At 32.6% G+C, this 20,595-nt stretch overlaps 4 protein-coding genes across 4 annotated transcripts; all 4 read left to right on the top strand.

The window, feature by feature from the left end:
• Position 1: 1 nt before the first annotated feature.
• On the top strand, positions 2-3,367 carry LOC111702121 (nuclear speckle splicing regulatory protein 1). The gene is made up of 6 exons (XM_023473699.1): positions 2-159; positions 310-428; positions 845-994; positions 1,458-1,648; positions 2,139-2,690; positions 3,112-3,367. Exons 1-6 carry the CDS (start codon positions 3-5, stop codon positions 3,182-3,184), a joined length of 1,242 nt encoding a protein of 413 aa, XP_023329467.1. The 5' UTR covers position 2; the 3' UTR covers positions 3,185-3,367.
• A 122-nt stretch (positions 3,368-3,489) lies between these two features.
• LOC111702124 (mitochondrial inner membrane protease ATP23 homolog) lies at positions 3,490-9,629 on the top strand. The gene is made up of 9 exons (XM_023473703.1): positions 3,490-3,696; positions 3,963-4,063; positions 4,497-4,554; positions 5,250-5,296; positions 5,770-5,808; positions 6,449-6,549; positions 8,742-8,857; positions 9,114-9,174; positions 9,366-9,629. Exons 1-9 carry the CDS (start codon positions 3,582-3,584, stop codon positions 9,460-9,462), a joined length of 735 nt encoding a protein of 244 aa, XP_023329471.1. The 5' UTR covers positions 3,490-3,581; the 3' UTR covers positions 9,463-9,629.
• Positions 9,613-11,592, top strand: LOC111702125 (peptidyl-prolyl cis-trans isomerase H). Its single transcript, XM_023473704.1, has 6 exons — positions 9,613-9,706; positions 9,974-10,058; positions 10,309-10,361; positions 10,726-10,797; positions 10,877-10,974; positions 11,304-11,592. The coding sequence occupies exons 1-6, from the start codon at positions 9,634-9,636 to the stop codon at positions 11,484-11,486; spliced, it is 564 nt and encodes a 187-aa protein (XP_023329472.1). The 5' UTR covers positions 9,613-9,633; the 3' UTR covers positions 11,487-11,592.
• On the top strand, positions 11,589-20,558 carry LOC111702123 (U4/U6 small nuclear ribonucleoprotein Prp31). Its single transcript, XM_023473702.1, has 15 exons — positions 11,589-11,640; positions 11,869-11,935; positions 12,907-13,043; positions 13,495-13,594; positions 13,950-14,088; positions 14,629-14,698; positions 15,067-15,242; positions 15,676-15,727; positions 16,191-16,252; positions 16,618-16,764; positions 18,545-18,684; positions 18,863-18,968; positions 19,103-19,165; positions 19,837-19,917; positions 20,352-20,558. Exons 1-15 carry the CDS (start codon positions 11,607-11,609, stop codon positions 20,496-20,498), a joined length of 1,521 nt encoding a protein of 506 aa, XP_023329470.1. The 5' UTR covers positions 11,589-11,606; the 3' UTR covers positions 20,499-20,558.
• Positions 20,559-20,595: the final 37 nt, after the last annotated feature.

Consider the following 20,595-nt stretch of genomic DNA (forward strand, 5'->3'; position numbering starts at 1 on the left):
TAATGTCGTCTAAGGAACTACCGGGAAATGTACCGGGCCGGGCCGGTGTACAGTATGGGTTAATAATGCCGGGAAAGCCGAGTAAACCCGCAACTGCTCTTGCTGTACGCAAGAAACCGAGCATTTTTAACCAGTCTGATAGTGATTCAGATGTAGAAGGTAAATTTTATTTATATGCATAGCCAAGTAATCAGTTGAAAGATGAAAATATTTGTTGGTTGGTTGGTTGGTTGGTTGATTGATTGATTGATTGATTGATTGATTGATTGATTGATAATTGGTTTATTGCTTGATTGATTAAATATTTAGGTGAGGATTGGGTAAAGAAGTCCCTGAAGACCAAGGCCTCGTCTAACAACACTGGGCTGAAGAAACAGACTAAGATTGTGATGGCTAAAGCTCTAGAAGAGGATCCAACAGTTTTTCAGGTTTTTTTTTTAAGTCTTAATCGTTAAAGTCTTATAAATTATTTAAATTAAGTATTTAAGCGTTTCAGTGTTCAAGTGTTAAAAGTGATCAAGCGTATCTTATAGCAATCAACCGTTCAAACTTTTAAGAGTCTTCATGTTTAAGCATTCAAATCTTCAAATGTTCAATGATGTAAGCGTTCAAGCATTTAAGCATTTACCGGTTAAGCGTTAAAGCTTACATTACTGTTAAGCGTTAAAGCATTAATGTATTTACCGTTCAGTGTTTAGGCATTTAGCATTCAAGCGTTTAGGCGTTTAACACTGACAAAAAAAAAACATTGTTGTGTCTATTACCCTCACACTGAAATAAGTGAATGATTTGTTTGATATAAATCCTCTGTTCTTTTTCTTAAAATTTGTGTTTCTTTGTTTAGTATGACGAAGTATATGACAAGATGGAAGAGAAGAAAGAGGAGGAGGTCGAGAAGAAGAAGACGGTTGACCGGCAACCAAAATATATCAAGAATCTTCTCAAATCCGCAGAAATAAGAAATAAGGAGTTTGAGAGAAGAGTGGAGAGAAAGGTTAGTTTGTAGCGTAAATATTTTTTAAAAAGAACCATTGAAATATCTGTGAAATATTTCAAATTTTAAATGTTTTAGAGATAAATATCGTCTTGGCTTTACCTGGTGTATATATTTCCTTGAAACGTATTATGTGTTAGGAATGTTTGTTACAGTACTAACAAATTTATAAGAGGGATTACTGGTGTATAAAGGAAAGTAAATGATTTTTCATGGAGTAAAAATGAAAAAAGAATGGAGGAAATAGCCATTTTTGGAGATTTTAGCTTCATTTATCAACATTTCTGACAAAATGAAGAGCCAGGAGCTGCCGACCACATGCTTTTTGAATGAGATGTAATGTTCGATACGATCCTGTCCACTTCTAGGACTGAGTCCTAGTAACTACTTACTTGTTAGTAATAGTTTGTAATTACAATTTAAGATTCATCTTATATGCTTTAAATTCGCTTGTTTGTTTTAGGTGCAAAAAGAGCGCGAAGCTGAGGGAGAAATGTTTGCGGACAAGGAGAGCTTCGTGACCTCGGCCTACAGGGCGAAGATGGAGGAGATGGCCAAGGAGGAGGAGGAGGAGGAAAGGAAAAACAGGATAGAGTCTGTGCTAGATGTTACCAAACAAAAAGATCTCAGTGGGTTCTATAGACATCTTTACAGGTAAGGGAGTTGAGTAGGGGAGGTTTGGGGAATTATTTCATAGATTTTTTCGCCAAGCATCACCTTAAAAGAAATTGGCATTTTTGAATTGGCATTTATTAATCAATGTATCATTTAATCAGTTCATTGATCAATCAATTATCTTATCATGTCATTAATTATTTTAATAATAAACCAATCAATTTTTTTAAAACCATCAATTTTTAATTAAACAATGAATTTTTTCATTAAACAATCAATTTTTAATCAAACAATCAATATTTTAAAATAAATAAATTTCTTGAGAAATCAATTAATTTATTATAAATCAATACTTTTTTTACTAAATCAATCAAATTATTAACAAATCATTTTTTCATAAATAAGTCTGTTTATTTATAAATCAATCAATTACTTAATACAACAATTAATTTCTTAATAAATCAATCTATTTTTTAATAAATCAATCAATTTATCAATAATATAACCATTTTATCAACTAATTTTCAAGGCAAACCCACGGTGAGGAGCGAAGTGAGCTTGAAGATAAGATAAAGAAAGAGGAAGAGGAAAATAAAGAATTAAGCGTAGAAGAACAAGCGAGGAAGGTGAAGGAAGAAATGAAAAAGATAAAGGTAGAGAGCGACGAGGAAAAGGAAGAAATTGAAACCGATCTGAACATTAAAAAAGTGAATAAGAACAAGGCATTTAGAAAGAAAAAGGATGAAGAGAGTGAAAGCAGTGAAAGTGGAAGTAGTTGTGGAGAAAGTGACAGTGACGAAGAGGGTGAGCATGTTGAAATAAAGAAAGAAGACCTGACCGCGGAAGAGAAAGTTGAAAAGAGAAAGCAGGAGATGAAAGAGCAGAAGGAAAGAAGAGAGAAGAGGAAGCGGAAGATTGAACAAGATGAGAGTTCAAGTGAAGAAAGTGAAGACGAGGTAGAAACTGAGGAGGAGAAGAAGAAGAAGAAGGAAGATAAGACTGAGAATAAAGAAGAAGAAGAAGTGAAGATGGTTGAACAGAAGAAGGATGAAACTCCGAAAATTGATATCTGGAAGAAAAGGGAAGAATTATTCAATTTAATATTTTGTTGGAGTAACATGTTTTATTCGCAACAGTACTCTTAAACACCTTTTCTTAAAGTAACAATGAGAAAAATAGATTCGTGTTCAATTCATACAACTACTTTCTTTGTCACTATACCAGCAATCTGCAAGCTAATTTGTAGAGAATCTGTATGAAAATAATAAATTTTTGCTGAGAAACTTATTTATATCTTATGCATTATATTTCTAAATGATACATAACTTTCAAGGGTTCAATTGTTGATCGGACACAACAATCTATAAATACGTTAGAATTCTTCTTACTTTTTAAGTTAATCAAAATTTTTATCATAATTTCTTTTATTTTAATTTCTGAAACTGTTATTACAGGTTTTTAATTAAGTTAATTGTGTTTGAATTGAATAATGCTCGGACTAGGACGGTGGGAGATGTATTTGAGGACGCTCTAACTAGATACTGGCAGAGGGTTGCTGAGAGGAGAGCAAATTAGGACGTGGGGATAGTTTTTGGAACGTCCTTACAAGGAAGGTTGTATGTGTTCCACTTCAGATGAAAATACACACAGATTGCAGGCCAACGGAAACCATCAACTATATTTTTTTTACTAGATAATTATACCAGGGGTTTATTTTGTTAGGTTTAGTTCCCCAAACCGTTTATTTTAAGAGAGTTTTTTTTAACTTTCTGAAAGCTGCCTGTACACTTTACTATATACCTCTAATTGATATCAATTGATCGGATTTATTCCATAATCCATAGATTTAAACAATGTCAGTGTTTAAAAAATTGAAATATTAGAGGGGTAGGAATTTTCAACATAACATATACCCCTTTACTGTACCTGTTAACCATTGTACAATTTACATAGTTCTCCGCTTGAGATACAGATGTACAATTTGTACAATAAAGTGTCTACTGTTTCAGACAGAATGCCGTTCTCTGACTTGTATCCGGAGAGAAGGGGGGGAGTTATTAATCCATCAGTTCTTCAAAGAGCAACGGGTCAGGCATTAAAATTCATTAATTCATTTTCATTAAATCTTACTTTCCAAAAACTAGATAAATTTACTTATTGTTGGATGGATTCCTAATTTTTGGTTGTTTTGGTTGATTAAAAAGGCTAATCGTGATTTTTTTCACTGAAGGATCTAAGATTCTTCGTAGAATGGTCGATTGATTGATTGAATTTGGTTGAGACTGATCATATATTTGATTGATTGTTGATTGATTTATTAAAAATCTGCTTGATTGATTGATTATATGTTAAGGTGCTGGTCATCCTGCTAGTCTACGTGTAGCGTGTGAGCGTAATGTTATCGAAAATATTGAGAAAATGCCGATGGTTCGACATTTTCTTTCAGCTCTTAAAGTGAGTTAATAAAATGTTTTATGATGAAATAATTTTAATTGTCTTACTGAAAAATTCCCTAAATTAACACTGTTACCTTACAACAAAAAACAACATTAAAGACTTTAATTTATTTGAATGAGAGGAATTATTAAAAGAACGGGCCTTTCGATGCTTGCCTGATTCTCAGCTTTATCCTTTAAACCTTTATCTTAGTAACAATGACGAAAGCATCGTCGTTTTCTTTCTTGATTGGTGATAAATCCGCAAGTGACTTTTTAACTTGAAAAGAGGATAAGAGCAAAATTTCAATTTTACAACTGTAAAACTAGAGTTCATTAAAGTAATTTTTGCCTTGAAAAATGTCTTCCATTTACCGGGCGATGTTATTCGTGCTTGTAACTCTTAAGATGAAATTATGTCGACTGTCCCTTTAATAAATCCATATTTTTAGGCATCTGGGTGTCCTTTTGACCTTGCCTCCCAAGTCAGTTGTGAAATGTGCCAAAAAGGTATATTCTCTTGAATATAAAAAGACAATAAACCAACGAGGTTATAGTATATAGATTGATGATGTACGCTAATTCTTTACTAATTGTACATTCCATCTACTTCACTTCCAAAGGTTAAATTGTGTGCAGGATTCAATTTTCACAGGAAGACAAACTGTTACAGTCTTTTACAGAGCAATATTTCATCGTGAATAAACTGTTCTGAGAAAACTGAGTAAAATTCAAGATACAAAACCTCCCCATACACTTGTACTCCATATTTGATATTTGTACTGTATGAATAGGGTATAATCTCTTAACATCCTTTATCAGTAAACTATCCCAAGTGTACACTCAGGCTAATACACACGGAGAGGTAGCTAAGATCCAGGCCCCTTGCAATAAACTAACTTGTATGTTGGAGTTTAATTATTTTCAAGCAGATGGAGAGAAATGATGACAAGAATAATCAAAAAATTATGTTTTTATATTACTTTTACCAAAAAAATCGCAATCAAAAAATGTTAACATTTTTTCAGTAGTGAAACCCGTGAGAAACATACGTTGTCGTTAAGGATGGGAGAAAAAAAATTGTAATATAAACCCTTAAATTTGGTTGCTTTTCTTCTGCCTATAAATGTATTCTATAAAGAATAAACTGAAATATGATGAGAATTTAAACCATGATGTATTCTATAAATTCTATTTTATTAAAGGATCTGGATTAGAACATGCTGGTGGATATGATGAGAAATTGAACCAAGTGAGTAAATTAAAGGATATCATTTCATTGATAAAGCAATTATTGTTATTTAATATATAAATATAAAGTAGTAATCTCTGTTTGTATGTTTCTTTGTATGTTTGGATCTCCAAACGGCGAACATATCACTTTTGTCTTCGGTCAGTGTACTGCAGATCCCTACAGTACGCACCGAAAGCTTAGTTCAGGGTTATAAATAATGAACCCTTTTTATTGGAAACTTATTAGACTCACGGTTTAAAATTCTAAGTTTAGTGGGTTGTCTTCTTTTGGAAAAACTCCAGGCAAAGTTTGGTTTCCAAACTACTCAACTAGTATAAACTAAACAAAATATTTTCTTGGACTTTGATTATTTTATATGGTCAGGCTTAAACCTGAGTGTATTTTGTATACATGAAAGTTTCATTTAAAATCTTAATATATAAAAAATATATATAATGTTATTTTTTTAACTCATATTTACTTTTTTTTAGATATTTATTTGTCAGAATAATACTACAACACCTGGGCAGGTACACATAATCGGTGCTGGGATGGGAACCCCTTAGATTGTCCTTGAAAACATTTCCAAATTTTAAGACATATATTTAAAGGGAGTGACCGTATGGTGGTTGAACTGGGATGTAGTATTGTAAAATTCATTTGAGACATAAAAAACGTTTAAAGATCTATAATTACTGAGTTTAAGCGCAAAGACGACGTTCAAAATCATCAATTTGGGTGGGTACGCTTTGATTATTTTTTTTATCATTATTAAATAACGACGACAAAAATATAGTAAAAATGCTACAGTAAACTAATTGGATGTTTAGGAACATATTTCTCAAAAGAAATTTGTCAAAAAATAAATGTTAGAATAAATCATCATTATTTTGAATTTCTTATTCATAAAAAATGTGTTCACAGATTACTACAAATTCTTCAAATGTAGTCTTTTCAATAAATATTCCAGAAAATCTACAGAAAATCTTTGAAATAACGAGAGATTACAGAAACTAATAACTGTATAAAATTACTTATTTTCGATGATAGTTGTTGTATAATTGTTGTTACATTTTTTGTCAAATTTAACCACTAAGTGACTAAACACTCCCCTTATAAATCATTTAAACAAAGATTGCTCATTTGATGAATAAAAATCTATTTTTGTAGGTCCACGCTGCCCTTGTTCGAAATCTTTTCTACGTGTTTGATAGATGTGTAAATAAATACGATTTTAATAATCCGGAACATCTGGCTTGTACAGAAGTAAGGTAAGAATAAAATTAAACTAGATTAAGGAATTTTACCCAAATACAGCCCCATGGTCTAAACCTCCGCTCTAATAGACATTTTTACAATTTTGGACCTTTTGAAATCTATTGATTACCACCAGGGGGCGGAAACGTCATGTGTGTGTGTCTGTACCAAAAGAGTGTGTGTAAAGTTTACCGTACCGAAGGTGTGTACTGTAGGTTTATACAGTACCTAAGAATCTCGATATTTGAACAGTCTAGGAGAGTACATTTATTTATTGTTAATTGTTTACTTAAAAATAAGTTTAATATGCATGTAGTATATTACTTACATATTTAAGATAACACTATAAAGCCAAATTTTCATGCAAAGAATATAATTTGATTAAAGTTTACAATAAACTACTCGTTATTCAAGTTTAATTATAATTGACGACATTGGTTTGCAATTTCCTTGACTGTAGTCATGTTGTGTGTCTGTACCAAAAGAGTGTGTGCAAAGTTTACCGCACTGGTCTGCGACTGGCTTTCTCATGCCAGACCAGCGCTATTTCCTTTCCCTTTATTCCTATTCCCTGATTACCACTAAGAATATGCCACACAACTGTACACCTTGTCTTTTAATGAAGTTTGGACGCTTTCACAATGCAAGACATCCTGCTTTAAGGCAGTCATCATTATATCAATTAAATTAACCATTTTTGTGTAATTGTAAACCCTTATTATAATCTAATGAGAAAAAATGAAATGAAATTTTTATCTTTTACTTATCACAATGATCCAAGCAAAAAAATGTCTTTTGTAGATCTACACATTCTAATCCCTTGTAGAAAAAGGAAATATGCATTTTGACGCATTTCTGCTTTTGTTTCTCCCTAATAATCCGTATATTACCCAGAGCTGCATATCTCTTGTTGACAATTTTCTTTTTCATACTTTTCTTTAATTTGATATCTTGGTGCCAGAAATGTCAATAATAGAAAGTTACTGTTTGTGATCTATGCAGACTGCAGAGGCGTCAAATTTCTCTGATGAAGTATATTGTGGAATTCTTGCTGATTTCTGATGCAACTATTAGCTCCAGATTGTTCAGATTTATCATATTTATTCTTACAAGTTGGGAAACAATTTAAATCGCTTGCTGAAGCAGGGTTTGGAAATTCTTGGGATCCATTGTCAGAATTCCACTATTATAATGGCTAATGGGATAAGAAAGGTTAGGCAAGGAGTGGATATTTTCGACAAAAGAATTCTTGATTCTTGTAAGATTCATCTCGGACAGATACTTGTACATGGAACTAACATCTTGATGCTTACACATTGAACCAGATGCAACAGCTTGTTGTTGAGGGGTATATTTAAAGCTATCAGTAGCAAAATCTGAATCCAATTAGGTAATATTAGTTTATTCTAGTCAGGTTTAATCTGAACAAAAGAATGTCTAGTAAATTGAAATAACATAATTGCATTAAAAGTTTGGAAACAAAAATACACGCTTTTACTGCAAAATCTCTGTGTTCTTTAGCCGAGTCCATCTTCAAAGAACCGAGAACATCTTGGACTTCACTCCTCTCCTGAGACCAAATCCTTAATTTGTGTTCTTTGATTCATGGTTGCTAGTAGACTGACAGGTATATTGTGTACACTTGGTTGTGTGACAGGCTCCAACTGTACAGTGTGTACAAGTTCCGTTTACAGTTTGGGGGGAGGGGGGGTGTCGAGTTCTGTAGATTTATCAATTTGTCTTCGATGGTGGCAGAGGAGACTCTTTCATGGTCCACATAGGTTTTACACATTCTCCAGGGTAATACAGCGTTAAAAGATAAATGCAGGCCTTTAATGTTTCTTGTAGTTCTGTATACCCCATATAAACCCCTGACTAAAGTTTCTCTAGTTTACCATTTTCTCTCTTTCTCTCACCTGTATCTCTGAATACTTTAGAAGCACTTAGCAAGACCTAGTTGTTACTTTCTGAAAGCTGCCTGTACACTTTACTATATACCTCTAATTGATATCAATTGATCGGATTTATTCCATAATCCATAGATTTAAACAATGTCAGTGTTTAAAAAATTGAACCATGGCGACCGATAAGTGTTCCATTGTCTAAAAGAGCGGTCTTTAAATGGAAAAAATATTATGTAAAGGAAAATTGGAAATTTATTTAATTCGAATAAAGAATGCTCCTCTTATCTTGAAAACTTGTTTAGGAAAGCTAATCTTGCGAACTGTGGTTGGTTAGTGTTTATGCAGAGAGATGGAGCTAGCTTAGGAGTTAAAAATCAACATGCTAACTGTGTCAAAATCACAGCTATTGAATCATTAGGAAACTGGACAAAAAACTATTAATATAAATAATTGTTTACACTCGAACTTGGTCTTGTTGTTTATATGCTGTTTATTGCATTATTATTCACATATTTTCCTACTTTTTTCTCCTCAGTAATGTAAATTATAAAATAATAATAAATCCCTTTATTCTTTAAAAAGCTGAAAAGAAAGCCGTAATTGTGTGTCCCTGTTTCTATTGCAGACAAACATTCCTGATTTTATGACCAGACTTTTATTTTGTCCTTCTCCAGAGAAAACTAGGTTTATGAGTCGTGAACTTGCAGAAAAAAGTGTAGAAAATGTTTTTGACAGGTATGGTTCAGCGGACTTTTTATTTCAATAATATTTCCTATCCTGTGATTTTACATCAGTTGTTATATAGAGATTGAAGTTTAAACGATTGAAAAAATTAAAAAATAAGTCTGCCTCATGCAAATCGATATTTTTCTTCATTACAGCCAAAATGGAGTCGAGTTTTAATAAAATGATTTTTTCTGTTGTAGGTGCTACAAAGACCTGGAACCTATTGGAAGAAGATCGAAAGACAAAAAGGATATTATTCGAGCTTTTGAGGAGAAATTTCTCTTTGGATATCATTGAAGTTAAAATAAGACTGTTCTATCTCCTGTAGTAGTGTAGACGTGAAAAAGGCTGTGATTTATTCCTAAATATACTGTAAATCCGCTAAAAATTTTGTTTGCGTAGTTTCACAGAAGAAAGCGCGCATTTCCTTGAAGAAACTTGTTTATTTTCTTCGTTGTTTCAGAGAAAATGTCAACAATTCATAGTTGGAGTCAAATACAGTCACAGCTGAAGCATCCAGATAATCCTGTCGTTTTCCTAGGTATGGAATGGTATTTTATTGTAATAGATAAAAAAAAAGACAAGTTAAATGTGTACTTGTAAACAAATTGTGAATTAAGAAGTTCGGTTAGAAAGAAAATGACATTGAATAGTTTTTTTTAAAGTCTGGGAACAACCCTAAATTGTATGTAGTCAAAATTATGTTTTCTTTTATGACTTCTCCGACTAAGTTAAATGAACATAGAAAATAGAGAATTGATCGATTAAAATTCTTTTGTAGTTTTTAAGTAATTCCCATTGTGTTTAGATATAAAAGTCGGTGGAACTGAAATAGGACGAATACTTCTAGAACTCTTTGCTAACGATGTTCCCAGAACTGCAGAAAATTTCAGGTAAAGCAGATATTATTAATTGATGGGTCAGTTTACTTAACCGTGCCAAGACGTTAAGTTTTGAACAAAAATTTTTAGTTTTGGCAAAAACGGTCAAAAATGGGTAATTTTTTACTTTTTAATTTTCGCCTTGTTTCTTATCTAATACTTACATTGCATTATCTCAACAGGGATGGAAATGTTAACTTTTTAAAGAATAACTTTTTGTTTAAAAATTTTATTTTGATATGGAGTAAAATCTTTCTTTTAGACAGTTCTGTACTGGAGAATATAGAAAAGATGGGGTTCCTCTAGGATACAAAGGTATTGTTAATTTTTATTTCTTGACACTTTAAAGATATTTTTTGGCTCGGATATCTTTTTTGAATTACACGAGTACAAATTTTTCACTGTAATGTAATTTTCTGTACTTAATTTACTAAAATGTTCTATGCTGCACTGAAGTGCATTGCATTAAAATGAAATTTATCCAAATGCTTAATTACAAATGCACCTGGCTGTACTGCAATGCACTAAAATTTACTGTACTGTACTGTACTGTACTGTACTGTACTGTACTATACGGTACTATACTGTACAACAGTCTATAGTATAAAGCTCTTCACTAATATAACACTGGGTACTTAGCTAGTATGTACTTAAATGTACTAAGTAATGTACTGTTCAGGATCAAGTTTCCACCGAGTAATCAAGGATTTTATGATCCAAGGAGGAGACTTTGTAAACGGAGACGGAACAGGTAAAAAAAAATTATGTTTTCCACATTTTTGCTATTACAAACTTTGTTATGGATTCAAATTGATCGTTGAATTGTTAAGGTTGTATGTCTATCTATGCTGGGTCCACATTTGCCGATGAGAGTTTCAAGCATAAGCATTCAGAGGCAGGACTTCTCTCCATGGCTAACAGCGGAAAGGTTAGTTTTTCCTGGATTAGATGGCTCGTGGATTGGTGGATTTTTGGTCGGTGTAGTGGTAGATGTTTTGGTTAATGGTGGGTTTGGTTGGTGGATTTCCGAGATGGTGTAATTGATTGGATGGTTAATTGACAAGTGGATTCTTTGGTGGATTGTTTGGGGGAAGATAAAAAATAAGTAATAATATTTTCAGAAATTGTATTTACTAAAAGAGAAATGAATAAAAAATATGTTTTGCACGGACTCGCAAATACATTTGGATACATTTTACTTGTCAGTACAAGGTTTACCACACTCCTGCACTTCGATTAGTTTATTGATTATATCAGGATACTAACGGTTGCCAGTTCTTCCTGACCTGCACCAAGGGGGACTTCCTGGACAACAAACACGTGGTGTTCGGCAGGGTCATCGATGGAATGCTTGTCGTCAGAAAGATTGAGAATGCTCCGGTCGGACCCAACAATAAACCTAAAGTGGACATTACTATCTCTCAATGTGGACAAATGTGATTCTATTTTTTTTTGCTAAGTTCATTCTCACTAACGCCCCAAAATCCCCCGACCTATCATTTTGAAAGCCTGCATTTCCGATACCTGATGTGAAGTATTTTCAGAAGTTAAAGATTTAAAATGTCGTTGGCCGACGAACTATTGGCTGATTTAGGTAAGATCTTTGAGATGTATTTTTTTACGATTTTTCTATTTTTTATCACTTATCATTTAATTCACTTTCCTACTTTTCAAAAGGTTGATATTTTTAAATTGAAAAATTAATTTGTAAAAACTCGAACTAAAGATGAATGGGGGAACAGATTTTGTCGTGACAATGATTTCCTTTTGAGGATAAATTTATGATAATGATTGATTGATTGATTGGTTTTATTTGTTTCAGAGGATGACGAGGAGATGGCAGAGGAGGTGAAGGAAGAGCTGGAGGAGATGGATATTAAACCTTCAAAGTAAGTTGATTAATTGATTGATTGATTTCATTTTTTCGATATCTTATCTAACGGTCAAACAAGTTTGGTTTAACAGATTGATTAATGGAAAGCAATAACAATAGATTTATTTATATTACAAAATTATTATATACTAGCCTTGCGCCCATCTTCTAAATTAATTGTGTACATCGTAAAACAAAACAAAAATAATTCGCGGATTTTCACAAAAAAATTCGTGGATTTTCAAAATTTTCAACAATTTAATGAAGATTGAATTTTGATGGAGACAAATATCTAAAATTTTGATCATTCACAAACCTTCCCTGGGGTCCCTAGATGTCCCACAAAAAATTTTGGGCACGATCGGTTCAGCCGTTTTGGCGTTTATTGGATACAAACAGACAGACAGACAGACAGACAGACAGACAAACAGACAGACAAGCCAAATTTATATATAGATAGATACAATTAAATTAGGACAGGCTATTAATTAGGCTATTCAATATAGCCAGGACTTCTAACCATTGTTGCTACTATCTGTTTCAATCATATCCTGTTATAACCAATCTGATTCTAGTCTTTTCTGTCCTACTATGCCCCTCGATTTTAACTTTTAATTGTTGCTCTATCTGCGGCATTTCGCTTTATAAATTTTCAAACAAACCAAAAATTGAGAATATATCGGGTTTTTTATTTGATTTTGACAAATCGTTTAGGCAAATATTTTTAATTGGACCATAAACCTTGGGTCATGTGAGGTCCTACAAAAAATAGGCCTGAACTCGTTTGACGTTTATTGGAAACAAACAGACAAGCAATGTTTTTACAATGTACATGGATATTGGATAATATCTTTCTATCACATCCTATTATATTCTAACCGCTAACGCATCATTTTCTATCCTGGCTCTTCCCATAATGAAATGATTTATTCTATGGTTCGAGAACATTGATGGACTGATGGTTGATTTAAACCTCAATATGTTCAGGTTGGAGCTGGAGATGGTCCCTAGTACTCACACTATCCACGACGTGGCGCGCCTCATCAACTCCGACAGGTTGCGGAGCGTGATGACTAGGATGGACGAGTTTGCGGAGAAACCGAGGAAACCTCAGGATCTTATAGGTTGGTTGCAAAAATTTTCATTCTAGCAAAGGACCTGATTTTATATCTTTTGCAACCTTATGTCATGGAACTTGATATTTCAAACTATAGATTCTGCTAGATTAAATGATCAAAAGGTTTACAAAATGTTGCAGATTATATAAGGATTATAAATCAGAGTTTTAAGTGAGTAATCATCTTATTTATTAGTTAATGTATTAATTAAATTATATATTCGCAAAGAAAAAGATGTTGCTCTTATTTTGAAATCCCCATTTCCCTATATACGATTGTTATGCAAATCAAGTTCGGAATTGTGGATTGTCTAATTACTTCAGGACTGATTATTAGGTTAATTATTTTAGTAAATACCATTGATTTGACTGAATGATTGATTGATTGATTGATTGAGTGAGTGAGTGATTGATTGATTTAATGCAGTGATTTACTGATTGATTGATTGATTGACTAGGTGTGGTTGAAGCTGACCCAGAATACCTGCTGATTGTGGAAGCAAACAATCTGGCAGCAGATATAGATCATGAGATGAATACAGTTCATAAATATGCAAGGTAGCATTTTTATTTCCGTTTAAAAAGATAAAACTTTGTAAGGCAATTTCATATTTTTCAGTTTTTTTCTCTTTTCGTCAGTTGATTTACAACAATTTGAAAGGCCATAATTTTTGTGCAAAATTTGAACTCGGATAGTGAAACAAACCGAACATATGTAATCTATCTATTTTTTGATACTGGCTGAAGTACCTTGTGCTGCCCGTGAAATTTTAAAAATACTTTAATTTTAAACAAAATTTAGAATTTTTGATTTCTAGTATAATATATAGATGTAATTAGACATGTGACTGTTGTGTACATACATTAGTGTTCCTAAAATTGTTGTGTACACTGTACATAAATGTATGTACAGGGATGTGTACACTAAACGGTTTCCTGAGTTGGAAAGTCTTGTTGTCCAACCTTTGGAATATCTGATGACAGCCAAGGAACTAAAGAATGAATTGGAAAATGTTAAAAACAATGAAACTCTACTCCAGTATCTGACTCAGGTAATTGTACAATATTACATCTCAAGCAATAGCATCATAAATATGTTGATATAAGTGTGTATAGTAGTAAACTGTAAATAAAATCTTATACATGAGAAAAATAATTGGATGATTTGATTTGATATGATTTGATTTGATATAATTTGATTTGATTTGATTTGGTGTGATTTGATTTGATTTGATTTGATTTGATTTGATTTTGATTTGATTTGATTTGATTTGATCTGATTTGATTTGATTTGATTTGATTTGATTTGATTTGATTTGATTTGATTTGATTTGATTTGATTTGATTTGATTTGATTTGATTTGATTTGATTTAATTTGATTTGATTTGATTTGATTTGATTTGATTTGTTCCCTCGTAAAGTCAAGTTTAGTTCTTGATTTATTTAATTAACTTCAGCCGTTGGACAACAAACATACTAATAACTGTTTAATCCAAGGATTAACAAACACAAGTGTTGATCTCAGAACTATTTGTTATTTGTTCTTTTTCCATTTTTAAATGTAGTCCAATCTCATAATTTTAATGTCTAGGCGACTATTATGGTTGTAAGTGTAACTGCTTCTACAACACAAGGGAAACCATTAAACAAGGAGGAATTAGGTAAAAACAAACTAAATCTCTGTTAAGACTCACTTTCTCACATTGCATTGGGTTTTAGCAATTTTATTTTTAGAATTATTTAAGTATAACTGAAGGAAGCATTAGTATTGCAACACTTTTTTCTTAAAAATTTAATTCTCACAGTTTCCTGTTAGTTTTTTTATATATATATTTCGCTAATTTGAAATAGAAATTGCATGTTTATTGTTCAAGGATATGTCAAAAATATCATGCTGTGCAGAACTTTTCTGCTAAGATGTTTTGCATTAACAAAAATATTTTGATATCTGCAAATTTTCAGATTTGTTTCAAAAACAATGCTATTAGCAGTTTAAAAGTATTGATTGAACTGTATAATTATTGTTTAGATATTGTTGAATCAGCGTGTGACATGGCGATAGAACTCGCTGAGACAAAGAGGAAAATATTTGAGTACGTTGAGAGCAGAATGGCGTTTATTGCCCCCAACCTATCCGCCATTATTGGGGCAAATATTGCCGCCAAGCTGCTCGGCGCGGCGGGTGGACTCACTAATCTCTCAAAGGAATATAATTTTAAATGCAATTTCACAAACCTTGCCTAAAATTTTAGTATTTCAGTTTTTTATCCGGAGAATTTACTCAAAATTAATTTCTAATTACTTTACTTATCTGAGAGTTAGAGAATATATTCATAATTAATTCACAATGGTAACATTTTTTTAATTTTAAAGTTTGATCATGATGTTTTTTTTTAACTGCAAATTGATACCTTGAGTTGCCGCGTTAGAAAGCAATGACCCCCTCCCCCTATCCCAACCCTTATCGTTACATTGAATAATGATTGGATTTTTTACAATGTAAAATATAGATCGGGCTGAAAATCCAGAAATTGGGATAGAATTAAAACTCTAACCTAAAATAAGGATGCCTCAAGGAATCCCTGTACAAAATTTAGATTTATTTTATTTTATTTTATCAATTGTAAAACTATATTAGATGCCAGCCAATAATATTTCTCTTTTGGGACAACAGAAGAAAGTTTCTACAGGTAAACATTTTTTAATAGAATAAAATAAAAATTATAGGAACTGCGGTCGTAAATTCAAGGGACCCTCCATTTATTGTGTGGCATGTTCAATCCACAACACTATTCATGATTGCTTTGTATGATCAAGAACGGAGAAGATATCTATTTTTTTTTCTTTAAGAAATTAAAATTTCTTTAAACGGGACTTATGATTTCTGCAACAGAAACATTGTAGGAAATGTTAAATTAAAATTACGTATGAAAATCTACGAAATCTCGTACATTATTTTTTTCAGACAAGGATAAAATAAGGATAACGTGAATTCTGAACTGGGCCAAGCCGCTTTTTAATTGGAGGTCACTTTTGATGTAAACAAAGATGTGGGGGTTCCGAGTGGTCTTCCTTCAATCCGGTTTTTCAAAAAATTATCCCATTTGATTAAAACTGCTTTTCCACATATTATTTCAATTGATTCTTGTCTAGGATTCAGTACTGCTACACAGTTACCTCACACTGGTTTTATCTACTATTCACAAATTGTTCAGGTAAAAAAATTAGCAATCACGATTGCTTTTTCTTAAAATGGTTTTGATTTTTTCAAAGAATTTAATCTTACATTGTATTTAATAAATGTTTTGTTAAATGTTTGATTTCGAGTTTAGCTTGAAATCATGATCCGTAACATTTTGGTTTCTTGGATCCAGAAACTTCTTCGCTAAAGAACTTTTTAGTCTTGATATCCCAATGATTATAATTATGTTACAGCAAAAAAAAAGAGATAAAAAGTAAAGTAAAATAAACTTTTTAGCAAAATTACTAAAACTGTTTCATCTCAGAGTAGGAATCAAAATTAATTATGTCTTAAGCACTGGTGGAAAGAATACCCCATTTGTTTATTTTAATGCTGTAGGATGTACCCCCAGATCTCCGACGTAAAGTAGCTCGTCTGGTTGGTACTAAATGTACCCTAGCAGCTCGTGTAGACAGCTTCCATCAGTCGACGGACGGACATGTTGGACTAGAGTATAAAGAGGAACTAGAGAAGAAGGTGGACAAGGTAAACAGTAAAGGGGACTGAAGACTTTTATTCAAGACTTGGGAATTTCTGCTACTGAAAAAATTGAGAAATTTGATGATTAAACACTTTTCCAAGTGGAGTTGTCACTTTAAAATCATTCTTGTACTAGGAAAAGGTTTAAAATACGTACGATCAGTTGTTATTTTTAACAACCTTCTGTTAAATTGTCATTTGAAACTTAACTTTTTCCTTTGATCTATACGACATACAAATTAACAGTTTCGTTATAATCCTTTTATCAAAAAAATGTTATTCAAAGTAAGTAAAACAATATTAACATGTATTCAAAATAACAAATAAAAAATGTTTATTTTGTTATTTTTAGTCGTCATAAAACATAACAAAGGTTGGAGCAGTGGGTGTATCTAATAGTTGTCCTGCTTTCAGAAGTCCATTTTCATCAATTGTAATCTCTTGTATCTTGCTCCCATCTTGATCTGTCATAAGCATTATATTATCCTTAATTTCCAAACATCTAGGACCTGTCCCACCAACCTTTAGCTCTTGAACTTTAACATATTCGGGCCCTATACTCTGATATACACAAATCACGCCACTTCCACGGCTAGAAGCGTAAACAGTGTTTCCATCTTCCGACACTAGGATCGCTGCTCCTTTATCTCCATCAGCCTCGGCTCCTGGTAGTCGTTGTTGAAGAGTAAGATCTCCAGTTTTGTAATCAACTCGATAAACAAGAACTCCGATCTTCAGCTCCATAGAGAGAAAAGCCAGGTCTTTTGTTGGATGTAATGCTAGATGTCGAGGCCCAGAACCATTTTGAACCTCAACTTCCCCGACCTTCTCCAGTTGGCCTTTCAGAACCCGGAACGTCATTATCTTATCCAAACCTAGATCAACCACCCAGACTAGATCGCCTCGCCTCATGATTTGATGAGGATGCGACTTTTCTTTAGTCTCGCTTCCGAACCGGAGAAACTGGACAACCTCGTTAAGCTTTCCGTTCTTCAGACTGATTACGGAGACGGAACCTCCTCCATAGTTCGCTGTGTAAGCAAGATTATGCTCTAGATCTATCAGAAGATGAGCTGGAACACTATTTTCTAAATTCAAAAACTCTTTTTTTGTTAGAACTCCATTTTCTATACACCACCGACTCACCGCGCCTCCCCGTATACCCTCGTAGAGTCCAGTTTCATGACTAGCCCAGAATGACCCTGCGGCCTGCTGGATCCAGGTCATGTTAGGTTCAACAGTCCATTTTCCTGTCCAAGTAAGAGCATTGTGATCCAGTTTGTATAAAGCAATTTCATTGGTATACCCTGACACGAGAATTTGACTTGACTTCGCTCTGCTGTTTTCTGCCATGTTTCTGATAAATCTGAGCCTTGGTAAACTTGATCCAACAAGAGCTCTGAACATAGCAGTCCTGTACAAACATACAAATACACTTAAACATAAATCTTTAGAAATAATAAAGAAAATAAGCACTGAACATAAATCTTTAGAAATAATGAAGAAAATAAGCACTGATTCATATTGTAAACAATTTAACAATTCTACATTAGAAGGTCCAAGAAAATATCAAAGAAATAATATAAACAGAAGAATTCAAATTTTACCTTAGATTCCTGACTAAAGAGAAAATTACATTGTGAAGTTTCTTCTTATTTTTCGCGCATTTCCAAGAATTAAAATCATGGTTTCTGATAATTTATAGAACATATATAATTTCAAATTTTATGTTTTTGTAAATTATTTTTTAATTGACTCTGTTCACTTTATTTATTTTTTGTTCTAGTTGGTGGAGCCCCCTCCCGTGAAAAATATCCGGGCTCTTAAAGCTCCGATGGATGCTCCCAAGAAGAAGAGAGGAGGAAGACGAGTTAGACAAATGAAAGAAAGATATGCTGTAACAGAACTACGAAAACAAGCAAACAGGTAGAGACAGAAAGAATCACTTTATTTATCTTAATATTAAATTTTATTATTTTTTTTCTTGTCTTTTTGCTTGATTAATTGAATTAAAGAATCGTCAACTTTCATCCTTCTTTGGAAAGGTTTCTAGAATTTATTTTCATTTTATAAGGATAATTTTTGTAATCTTGAATTATGTCAGGATGACCTTTGGAGAGTTAGAAGACGACTCGTATCAGAGTGATCTCGGAGCTACACGAGGAAACATCGGCAAGGGAGGAATCGGTGGAGGAATAAGGATGGCACAGGTATCTTTTCGATATCATTTTTTTGAAAAATGCTGAATAACTTGTAAGTAAAAACCGCATGATAGTCTTTTCGATATTTTTTTCAAATTAAATTTTAAGCTGTTGTACTATTTTTTTATCTGTTTGTGTTTAAGGTTGATGAAAGAACAAAAGTGAGGATTAGTCAAACACTGAAGAAAAATCTACAGAAGCAGCAGGTGATTTCATTTTATAGTTAAAAATAAATAATTATTTCAATCCTCTGATATCAAAACTGCGATAAAATTTAATAATTATAAATTAAATACTAGATAAGTATGTCAAAAATTGTTGTCTGTTTTTATTGATAATTTAACAAAGGCACTTTTTCGGACGTTGGAAAAAAAAACTAATGCAATTTGTATAGGTGGATCTGTTTCAACCAGTCATGATGTGTTTTTTACTCATCTGGAAGCAATCAAAAATTTGATAAATATTGAGTTTCCGGGTGTTTCATGTCAAAGCACTGGCTCATTTAAAACTTAATTTTTACAAAATTATTTGTATATTATAGTTTTTTTTTATATATTTTATATTTTGAATTTTGGTTTTTCTCCGATTATATATTCCATATGAAGTATGAGACACGTAAAACCTAGGATGATCATTTTAGGTACTTTTAAACTGTTTGAGAAGAAGTTTCTCTGCTTGAGTCTTTTGATCCTAAACTTACTAGTTTCTCAATTCAAATTAGAGCTAGGATGTATATGTATAGTATTCACCTGTCTACAAGCCGATGATGAAAATTATTTCTAGAGCTGACTACGAAAGTAGATCTAAAATCAATTGATAATATTGGGACAACCAGAAAAAAAAGACAAAGAAAAATATATCATTATTACTATGTCAGGCTGTATGGGGAGGAATGAGCAGTATTGGTCGGAAGCATACAAGCGGAACTGCGTCATCGGTAGCATTTACTCCAGTTCAGGTAAAGACTCGCAATCAATCAATCATATTTTTTTTCTATCAATCAATCAATATTTTTCTATCTTTTAATTTTCATTTTTCTATCAATCAATCATTATCATTTTTGCTTTATTTTTCATTGCTTAGGCATTGAATCTATTACTGAACTATTTAATCACTCACTTCAATAATCGAATCAATTACTTAATTCATTCAGTCATTTACTTTCCTGTATTAAATCAATTAATAATTTACTCAAATCATTCATTTATTGCTGAAGATTTTCATCACTTACTTCCATCATTAATTCACTCACTTATTTATTTTATCCCTTACTCATTTAGTTAATCACACTGGCAAGTTAAACTTGTCAACTTCTATGCTTCACAGCAAATATCTAGTTGCAAAATTATTCTAAATATTTTGTTTGACTTTGTTATTCATTGATTTATTCAGGGTTTGGAGATCGTAAACCCTGTAGCGATGGAGAAGAAGGTGGCGGAGGCGAATGCCAAGTATTTTTCCGCCACATCCGGCTTCCGCAGCGTCAAGAAAATGGATGCGTCGTACTTCTCCGCCAAACCGTTGGACGGGAAATCATGATGAACCTTCGTATCTCAAGTTTATTTTCCTTCTCAAGTATTTGTTTATTTGTTAAAATAGTTTCAGATGGATTGACAATGTGTGTGATGCGGGAACC

Source organism: Eurytemora carolleeae, unplaced genomic scaffold (genome assembly GCF_000591075.1).
Source record: "Eurytemora carolleeae unplaced genomic scaffold, Eaff_2.0 scaffold475, whole genome shotgun sequence".
Classification (NCBI taxonomy): Eukaryota; Metazoa; Arthropoda; class Copepoda; order Calanoida; family Temoridae; genus Eurytemora; species Eurytemora carolleeae.

What these genes read in the sequence shown, in the direction of transcription:
- LOC111702125 (XM_023473704.1), top strand. Translation starts at nt 9,634, where the DNA reads ATGTCAACAATTCATAGTTGGAGTCAAATACAGTCACAGCTGAAGCAT. An exon ending in TAATCCTGTCGTTTTCCTAG is followed by an intron (nt 9,707 to 9,973) that starts GTATGGAATGGT and finishes CATTGTGTTTAG; the next exon opens with ATATAAAAGTCGGTGGAACT. An exon ending in TGTAAACGGAGACGGAACAG is followed by an intron (nt 10,798 to 10,876) that starts GTAAAAAAAAAT and finishes TGAATTGTTAAG; the next exon opens with GTTGTATGTCTATCTATGCT.
- LOC111702124 (XM_023473703.1), top strand. Translation starts at nt 3,582, where the DNA reads ATGTACAATTTGTACAATAAAGTGTCTACTGTTTCAGACAGAATGCCG. An exon ending in CACAGCTATTGAATCATTAG is followed by an intron (nt 8,858 to 9,113) that starts GAAACTGGACAA and finishes GTCCTTCTCCAG; the next exon opens with AGAAAACTAGGTTTATGAGT. An exon ending in GTAGAAAATGTTTTTGACAG is followed by an intron (nt 9,175 to 9,365) that starts GTATGGTTCAGC and finishes TTTCTGTTGTAG; the next exon opens with GTGCTACAAAGACCTGGAAC.
- LOC111702123 (XM_023473702.1), top strand. Translation starts at nt 11,607, where the DNA reads ATGTCGTTGGCCGACGAACTATTGGCTGATTTAG. An exon ending in GAGGAATAAGGATGGCACAG is followed by an intron (nt 18,969 to 19,102) that starts GTATCTTTTCGA and finishes TTTGTGTTTAAG; the next exon opens with GTTGATGAAAGAACAAAAGT. An exon ending in TAGCATTTACTCCAGTTCAG is followed by an intron (nt 19,918 to 20,351) that starts GTAAAGACTCGC and finishes TGATTTATTCAG; the next exon opens with GGTTTGGAGATCGTAAACCC.
- LOC111702121 (XM_023473699.1), top strand. Translation starts at nt 3, where the DNA reads ATGTCGTCTAAGGAACTACCGGGAAATGTACCGGGCCGGGCCGGTGTA. An exon ending in TTCTATAGACATCTTTACAG is followed by an intron (nt 1,649 to 2,138) that starts GTAAGGGAGTTG and finishes CTAATTTTCAAG; the next exon opens with GCAAACCCACGGTGAGGAGC. An exon ending in ATTGATATCTGGAAGAAAAG is followed by an intron (nt 2,691 to 3,111) that starts GGAAGAATTATT and finishes TGCTCGGACTAG; the next exon opens with GACGGTGGGAGATGTATTTG.